Genomic DNA, 8,977 nt, shown 5'->3' with positions numbered 1-8,977 from the left:
TATTACGGCACTTTTGTTTGTGTGTGTGGGACTGGGGAAGAGGTGTGTTTACACACACACACACACACACACATACGCCTACACACAGTTTAGTTTTGTGTTAAGTTATTAGGCAACGGAGAGAAGTTTGAAGAATATTTTTAAAATCAATTTGTTTGTTTGTTGTTGTTTTTTCCTTTTTTTTTTTTTTTCCTTTTTTTTGCTTGCGCATAAAAATGTCTTCAACGCCTGAACGTAAAGGGCGGGGTAATGCCGCCAGGCCATCACGGAAGTCACCCCGAATCCAGCGGCAACCACCACCACCACCACCACCAGCACCAGCACCAGCATCACCATCGTCATCATCGTCGTCACAAGTGAAGGGAAAGGGGGAGCAACAGAAGCGTTTTTCCTCGTCTGCAAGGTCGTCGCACATGACGCCGCATCGAAATGGTCGCGACAGTAAAACACCGACTGTCTCCTCACGGACCGGAATATTGAAGCGCTCCCCGCCGCTCCAGTGGGAGTCTTCCGCCCCCAGTCGCTCCCCGATGTCAAGTAGAGGTATATTCTTCAACGAACATCAGCGAATAGGCTCCTCCATCGCGAATACCGTAGGCGGCCCTAAAAAAAGCAACCCCCACGTTAACCACGCCGGCAGTCCAAATGCGACGACAGTGTCCCGATCCTTGTACGAAGTGAGCCCTCTTCTTGGAACAATAAACTCGGATAATTTGGCGGTATCGAAGGATGTCGTCACCCCAAGTTCCCGTCCCGTTGAGCCTGGGAGCGTGAGCGTCGTCGTGCGTATTCGACCACAGTTTTCAAGGAAAACGGCGCAGCCCTGTTGCCGTGTTCTCGGTGCTCCCGGTATTGTGGAATACACGGTGTCAATGAGGGAGCCCAGTGCTTTGGGGAATGGCGTCCAGATGTCCTCTTCCTCTGCTGTATTTAGCCGGCAACTTGCCACCGGGGCAGCATCGCAGGAAACACGAAAAATTCTCTTCTCCTTTGATGCCACTCTTGGCGAGTCCGCTAATCAGGCCGATACGATGGCGTGCGTTGGAACGAAAATGCTGCAGTACCTTCTTAATGGATACAATGCCACCATCTTATGTTATGGCCAGAGTGGGAGCGGCAAGACGCACTCGATGCTTGGACCGGCTGGTGGCATTCCCGATCGTATTCAAAAGCGTGAGGACTTTGGCCTGGTTCCGCGCATGCTCGAGCAGCTCTTTACCCGCCTACAAGAAAAGTTTCCACGGGAGCAGGAGGGGGGTGAAAAACTTTCGCATGTGGTCCACCCCAATGCGGTGGGAGCGGATGGGGAGAATAAAGGGATGACAAAATCATTTTGGCAGCTGGAGATTGGTGTGTTGGAACTTTATCAAGAGGAATTGCGTGATTTGATGGCAGATAGCCCACCGCTGTTCTCCCCAAGCCGTGCGGATAGTCTCTTCAGCGTCTCTAACGGCGTTGGGACAGGCAGGACGTCTTTTGTACCGGAGTTTGACGAAGAAAACGGATCCGATGCACTGGATATTATGAAAACCGTGGATAAGAGCCCTAGTGCGTCCCGTTCTTTCCCAACGTTTACATCGCGCTTACGAAATATGCGGTCGGTACCACCCACGGCACGGGAATTAAAAATACGTGAGGATCCAGATTGGGGAGTTGTCGTGAGTGGTCTTTCATGGCACCCGGTGAATTCTTTTGAGGAAGCCATGCCGGTACTTCTGCGGGCTGAACGCATGCGTCGCGTGGAATCCACGGCGTTAAATGAACGAAGCAGTCGCTCGCACTTTTTTGTGTTTCTGTCCCTGCAACAGTGGGGCGTTGTGGCGACGAAGCAGTCGGGGGAGCGTTCAACGGCGGTTGTCAGCAACCGAACGCGTTCGCTGCTGACGCTTGTTGACCTGGCGGGCTCGGAGAGGGTTTCGGCGACAGGGGCGGAGGGACAGAGGTTAAAGGAGGCTCAAAACATCAATCTTTCCCTTTCACTATTGGGAAATGTCATTCGTAAGCTGACGGCGAATGAGCGGGAGAGGGGGCAATTTGCCCACATCCCCTATCGTGACTCTAAACTCACGCGCCTACTTCAGGAAAGCATAGGCGGCAACGCCTTTACCACACTCCTGTGCACGGTCTCACCGGACATAAGTGATGCGGCGGAAAGCCTCTCTACCTTGCAGTTTGCACAGCGGGCGAAAGGGCTATGTAACCGACCAGTTGTAAATCACACGGAAACGAAAGAGGATTTGAAGTCTAGGCTAAATGTTGCCCAAAGTCGGATCACATGGCTGGAAAACCAGCTGGCAATTCTTATGAATAAACCGACGGAGCACCAATCTGTAATGGAGCGGGAGGAAAAGAATGTGAATGCACGAGGAAATTCTGAGCTGGACATTTGCAAAATGAATGGGAATCCTGCGGGTCAGGCGAGCATGGGGCCGGCATGCATTGTACACCCCCCTATTTTCTACGACATACCGGGCGAGACGGAGGAAAGCAACTTTGACCTTCAATACATCCCGGGAACAGACATAGCTCAGATTTTACGGGATGAACTTTACAGAAGGGAAGAGGAGTATTCACGTGTGCAGAACGAACTTGACATGTATACACGGCTCCTACGGGAGGAACGGGAGGAACACGAACGGATGCATGCTTCCTTTCTTGAGGAACGTCGCCGGCGATTGGAGATGGAGAATCAGTTGCGGCGTGTGGCACCATCTGAGTATGGTTTTGCCTTTTCCAGAGACAACATGGAGGTTGAGGGTAATGGTGACGACCACGACAGAGTCGGGACGAGCTCAAGAGTTCTAATGCATCGGCATCCGGAGCGTGAAACCCGTTGCCGGACGCTGTGGCGACATCAAGTGACAGATTCTCCGTGGCATCGACCCCGTCTTGCCAGTGAAAGTCTTCATAGAATGCTCAACCTCATGCCGTTTATAGGTCAACAGCCTGGCAATGCGGTGGAGAGTATTAGTAGTCTTGGCCTGCCTGGCGGAGAATCCAAATCCCCCTCTTTTCTGCATACACCACCCGATGTCTCTTTAACCTGCTATTCCCCAGGAAGGCCAGAGGGAGAAGAAGAAGAAGAAGAAGAAGGCCGTAGTGACGCAGAGAACGCGTTTCGAGATTCAACACACACAATCATGATGGATTCGTCATCTATGGTGGGGATGCTGATGCAGTATGGCGTAGACGATATGATTCAATCATAACGCATTCCACAACCGTACACACGCACGGAGAGAGCGCGAGGAGAAGAAACAAACAAACAAACAAACAAAAAGTAATGTTTAATTCTATTTTTATCTCTATATATGTAAAGATGTTTATATTATTTAATGACTTTTACCTCCACCCCTTTTTTTTTCCCTTTCCCCATACATACATACATACTTACACGCACAAAAGGAAAAGAGAGAAAGAGAGAGAGAAAAAAATAAAAATAAAAATAAAAAGGGACTAAAATGAAAACGACTTTTTTTTCTTGGGGGTGATGGTGGTGGGAAAAAAAAAAAATATATTTATATAAGAGGAGGAGGGTGAAAGAGAGACGGTGAGAAAGATGAGAGGATGTCATGTTTTACATAAAAGAAGCAAACGAAGCGTGATGGAAGGATTGAAACACGCATCAAAATAATAATCATAATAAAGAAGAGGAGCGGTGGTGGTAGTACTATTCGTAGTAGTAGTAGTAGTGGTAGTGGTGATGGTGGTGATGGTGTATTTGGCGCAAAAGGAGGATATATATATATATATATGTAGATGTCATGTAATGTGTGAGGAGAGCTGGACAATACATACTTGTATTATCATTATTTATTTATTTATTATTATTATTATTTATTAGTGGTAGTAGTAGTGGTGGTAGTATTCATACGCTCGGTAAGTGTTGTTAATAGTTTACGTGGTTGCTTGCTTGTGTGTGTGTGTGTGTGGTTGCTGTTTTGTTTTCCATGACAGGGTTGTCTTTATTTTTGCTTATCATTTTCCTTATGTCTGTCTTTATTATTATAGACATGTCTCTTTTCTTTGTTTGTTTGTTTGTTTGTTTTTCTTTTTTTTTTTTTTCTTTTTTTTTCTTTGCGTATGTAATTTCTTCCCCTCCCCCTCCCCCCAATCTTCCATCATAACGGCGTTGAGCCCAAAATAACATGTATACATGACATGTGTACGAATAAACATAATGTTACGTCTTGGGCCGTGTGAATGAGTGAAGGATTGTGTGTGTATATTTATTATTTTAGTGTCTGCATGGGGAATGATTATTATTATTATTATTATTATTATTATTTATTCCCGGCTTCTCTGTAAATGTGTTTTTTTGTTTTTCCATGTCTCTCTCTCTCTCTCTCTTTGAGTGTATCTCTATCATTTGTTGTTGTTTTCCCCCCATTTTACTTCACACACGTATTCAATCACTCACACACAGAGACGGGCAGACGGACATGTGTTCTCTACCGGAGTCATGTAAGACTTCAAAAAGAGAGTGAAGGGGGAGGGAGGGGGGCGTATTGCTTTCTCTTATATCAATCTCCATCCATGTCACTTAGGGGATGGGACCCTTTTTGCCTATCCGTTTGTGTAACGACGGGAGGTTAATGGTGATGACATACGTGTGTGTCTCTCTCTCTCTGTGTGTGTGTGTGTGTGTGTACAAATATATAAATATATGTTTTTGTTTTTTTCTTTCTTTTTTTATTTCCCTGCGTGTGAATTAAAGAGGAGAAAGAAATAAAAGAGAGGGACGGCAGTAGGACACGCACACGGATGCCGGCACACTGCATGGACCCCACCACGAGTGGCTGTGATGGCAATGTGGCTGTGGAACCGAACACGTACGGTGGTGTGAGTGCCAACGGTCGCCACACGGCGGGGTGTCACCGCCATGACGCGACGAAGGCGAGTAGGAAAGAGACGCATTGTACTGCTTCTTTTATTTCTCATACGTCAGAGCGGCCAAAGACGGGGATGCATGAGGCGCGAGTGAGGTCTGGCGAAGACAGTTCTGCAGCACTGGTGTCTCCACAACCGCAGCCGCGTCCCTTTTCGAAGCCTATCATGACCACGCATGGCGCCATGAACTCAAATGGAAGAGGAAACCACGGTGTTGTGGAGAAGAACGGGACGCGGAGTCGCACGTATCCGCTGCATCGAACATTGAGCCTGCAGCAGAGACGGAAGAATTCAGCCGCCACATTAGAGGAGCGGGAGAATTGTCATGACGACACAACCCACAGTAGTTCATGGAAACGGAGACCCATGCTGACACCAACAAGGCGCCTTTATAGGAGTGCAACGACGCTGGTAACTGCCCTGCATAGCAGTTACACGGCAGGGAATGAGTCCCAATCGTGGCAACACACGCATCGTCGAGTACACTCCTTCACCTTCAATACGGCTCCCTCTATGCATCATATGAAAGCTACCGTAGATTCCTCGCCTGGGAAGAATGGAAGACAGTCACGGAGACAACACGAATTAGTTTGTTTGCCGCATCGACAGAGCAACGAAACGTTAGTTCGTCACGCAACTCCCATGACGAGAACTGCCACGGCACTCTCCCCATTATCCAAAAAGGCTGCACTTCGGCCTAAGCCAGATGCAAGGAATATGAATACCACCAAGAAACAAACAAATCATGACTCACCGGATAAGATGAGCCGGGTGTTGTTGCGGCCCCCTTCACTCAAGCCAACTTCACATGGAGGCTCTACGACGGCATCGGGCGGGAACACGGCGTCGTTGCAGCCGTGGTATGCGCGTCCCACTCGAAGTTCAGCACACTCCTTTACCACCACACAACCTCGTGAACGATCCGTGGCGACGAAAGCATCATCCACCCTTACAGGAAAGATAGAACCGGCTGTCAGGATGGCCTCCGCACCGTGTTTTCCAAAATCCACGAAGGCGACGCGTCGAACACACAGCAGTGACTCCCTCTTGGGAAATCAGAAGCGCACATTTTCGTCCTTTTTGAACATTGCCAGTGATTCAATACGTCAGAAAACGGCTGTAAAACCCGCACTGTGGAAGCGGAGTCCTTCTGGCATTGGTGGTACGAGTAATGGTAGGGGTATTATTGGAGCTTTTTGTAAGGTTTCTGTTCAAAATAACCGAAAAAAAACATTATCCACGCCAAAATCAATTTATAAGCCTGCTGCTGTACGACGAACCGGGGAAGTTTCCGCCATTCGAGTTTTTGCCTCGCCATTTTTGAGGTCTGCTTTTCGTGGCAACGACCCCATGAGGCGTAATTCGCTCATTCCCTCGAGTGCACACAAGGAAGAGGACGAGTCACGACGGAAACCGAATGGAATTGTGGATGGGCACGATGCGTTGAGTAAAAACGGCACTTCGCAGAGTAAACCGGCTCTCAGGGCGGCGTCAATGACGATACGTGCAACGAATAGTACGCTCTGTAAAGAGGCATTCACGCGAGAGAAGGAGCGTCAACAGATTAGGCAGAAACATGAACAATTGGCAGCAGAAGTGCGGCATTTGCCACGGGCGTTGTGGTTGGCGACGCGGCGGGAACTGGGGCGTTTGGCGGAGATCCGTTCAAAGCGCACCAGCGGCGTTGTGGTGGATGGTGACGTCATGACACCCCGTACGCCAACGATGCATGTCTTTGATGACTCTCATGGCGACAAGGAGGGGAATGCGAGAGAGATGCAGCGGCAGCGGCATGATGCCTCGAAGGCCGCAGTCGGAACGCAGCAGCCCAATTGTTTAGAAGTTCCCACAGAGAGAGGCAAGCAATTTCAAGACCATATGTGTGGCATGCATTTAAATCATGAGATGAGGGGAAATGGGCTTAACTCGCCATACCGTGGACCGATGCGACTTGCCTCTGGAAGGCAACAAGGCACCCACTTTCTATTCTCTCCGGATTGCCGCCAACGTTTCACCGCCGGGAATGATAATGATGTGGAGGTGGAACACAAGGGGGAGGTGTTGTTATCATCGACTCTGATGCTTCGAGGAGATGTAGAAGGAAGAGAAGGCGACGGTGACAACAATCATTGCCGTCAATGCCGCAATGGTGGTGGTGGTGGTGGTTGTGGTAGGGGAAATGACAACAACAACAGGAGCGGGGAGGGAGGGATGCTGATGGAGAGCAGTAGTCATGGAAGTGATTGCTCCCCTTCCATACGACCTCCGAGTGAAATTTTTGATTACATCCCTTCACCACCTTCCGCCTCTGCGCCGCAGCCGCTCAACGGAGACTCGATCGACTCGGACTTTGACTCCCCCCTCGTCGTACCACCGCCAAATAAACGCTCACCGTTGCCTGCGACACGCCGTCCACGTGGGCGGGAAAAAAAGACACCTGAGCTAAACTTTCACCGCACACGCAGTTCTCTCCACCTTTCCCACTCCGTGACACCCAACCGGCGGCAACTCCAACAAGACTCTCGATTCAATTCCAATATGTTGCATGCATCGCGAGGGGGTAGTATCTTACATGCGTACAACCAATTAAAAAAGAATACTAAAGCTGTTGGTCGCAGTATGAGAGGGGATGGGACAGTGGTACTTACCTCCGATATGCTAGTTGCGTTGTATGCCACCATTCATGGGACAGCGGAATTAAGCCGTGGCAACAACATCACACGGTCATACCGTACACACTCGATGAACAACACCCGCAGTGACAGTCTTACGGGCCATTTGGCTCAACGGCGCGGAAGACGCCGTCTCCAGGATTTCCGCATGGTGAGAACACTTTCGTATTCTGAGAACAAGAAGACAAGAGCCGTGGGAGGGAGTTTTTGAACACCGAGTGCATGTTAAAGAGCATCCGTGCCATCTTAATCATGGCGGAAGTTGCGTGGATGAAGCGTCCTTTTGAGGTGGTGGTGCACCGGAAGTCTTTGAAAGGAGAATGGCAGGAGAGTTGCAGCAGGCAATAGAGGGTTTTTTTTCTCTCCCTCTCTCTTTCACTTTGTGTGGGTTGGGCCGGCAAAGAGAACCTCGCCTCCCACACACAAATACACACACAGACACACTGTGTTTCTCCGTTTCATTTATTTATTCACGTTTGCAGTTTTAAAAAACGAAAAAAAAAAAAAACGAATAGCGAATTTAACAGTGGAGGTAGCAATAAAGCGCCCCATGGCACCAGGCTGAGTGAATGATGATCGTTGTATATTTCTTTGGGGATGTGGATGGTGTTTTTTTTTTTTTTGCATACAGGCACAGTTAGATAGATAGATTGAAGCGACGAGAACGCGAGTGAGAAAGAAAGGGGAGAAATATCTATTTACGTACGTATGTTTATATGCCTGCTGTCAGTGTTGTCCATCCCGTTGTTCTTTAACGTGTTGCACTCCCCCTTCCCTCCTCCTTTTCTTTTTTCCCCTCCATTTTTGCTTGGCTGTAGTCGCGTACGCCATACAAGCGGTATTATTGTTATTATTGACAGTATTAGTAGTATTTTAATCCCTTTTGTTATTTACACCCGAGAAGTGTGCGTGTGATTTCCCGACAACCCAGTCATCATCATCCGCAGCAGCAGCAGCCTTATCCAGAGTAATAAGCCGTGTGTCCCCATGCTCGCCAGTGTGCTTCGCCGTGGCGGCCATGAAGCGTCGTCCAGCGCGTCGCATCACATCATTGCGCCTGTTGCCGCCCTTGAACGTGCTGCGCCGTACACACGCTTCAACACTCTCCGGATGCATGCCCATCGCGAGGGCAACTTTCGTGCGCGGCCTGCCGGTTGGCGCGCGTGGAGGGACCCGGCACTGCAGGACCCGTATGCGCCCTTCGTGATGCAGTCGCCCACCCGCCACGTGGACCGGCAAGGTGCGGGCATGTGGTTTGGTATGGGGCACTTTGCCATGAAGAATTTCTTTGGTATTTTGCACTGGCGCCTTGCGATGCGGTTGTCCATCTGGGGCATATTAGGATTCGTCATCCCCGGCGCCACGTACGCACTCCGCATGCATCGCAAAGGATGGGAGTGGAAGAATCGCGGTGC

General features: G+C 49.3%; 3 protein-coding genes across 3 annotated transcripts, besides 16 other annotated features; all 3 read left to right on the top strand.

The window, feature by feature from the left end:
• Positions 1–255: a sequence feature (heterozygous, Esmeraldo-like haplotype).
• Positions 51–87: a microsatellite.
• Positions 169–201: a microsatellite.
• Tc00.1047053508263.30 (kinesin, putative) lies at positions 216–3,209 on the top strand (the record flags this gene model as incomplete). Its single annotated transcript, XM_800699.1, has 1 exon — positions 216–3,209. The coding sequence occupies one exon, from the start codon at positions 216–218 to the stop codon at positions 3,207–3,209; it is 2,994 nt and encodes a 997-aa protein (XP_805792.1).
• Positions 256–691: a sequence feature (areas merged during assembly that could not be assigned to a particular haplotype. This can correspond to areas where the two haplotypes were merged or to regions with more than two copies in the genome that were merged during assembly.).
• Positions 293–335: a microsatellite.
• Positions 692–8,977: a sequence feature (heterozygous, non-Esmeraldo-like haplotype).
• Positions 3,065–3,093: a microsatellite.
• Positions 3,256–3,278: a microsatellite.
• Positions 3,430–3,452: a microsatellite.
• Positions 3,502–3,526: a sequence feature (AT_rich).
• Positions 3,658–3,718: a microsatellite.
• Positions 3,809–3,843: a sequence feature (AT_rich).
• Positions 4,021–4,079: a sequence feature (A-rich).
• Positions 4,259–4,288: a microsatellite.
• Positions 4,630–4,650: a microsatellite.
• Positions 4,765–7,773, top strand: Tc00.1047053508263.10 (uncharacterized protein; the record flags this gene model as incomplete). Its single annotated transcript, XM_800698.1, has 1 exon — positions 4,765–7,773. The coding sequence occupies one exon, from the start codon at positions 4,765–4,767 to the stop codon at positions 7,771–7,773; it is 3,009 nt and encodes a 1,002-aa protein (XP_805791.1).
• Positions 7,038–7,062: a microsatellite.
• On the top strand, positions 8,550–8,977 carry Tc00.1047053508263.5 (hypothetical protein, conserved; the record flags this gene model as incomplete). The annotated part of the gene is made up of 1 exon (XM_800700.1): positions 8,550–8,977. A coding segment is annotated over one exon (428 nt), but the record flags the coding sequence as incomplete, so codon positions are not given.

Source organism: Trypanosoma cruzi, genomic scaffold (genome assembly GCF_000209065.1).
Source record: "Trypanosoma cruzi strain CL Brener 1047053516737 genomic scaffold, whole genome shotgun sequence".
NCBI lineage: Eukaryota > Euglenozoa > Kinetoplastea > Trypanosomatida > Trypanosomatidae > Trypanosoma > Trypanosoma cruzi.
The sequence above is the reverse complement of the archived record's forward strand: the minus strand, read 5'-3'. Positions and strand labels throughout refer to the sequence as shown.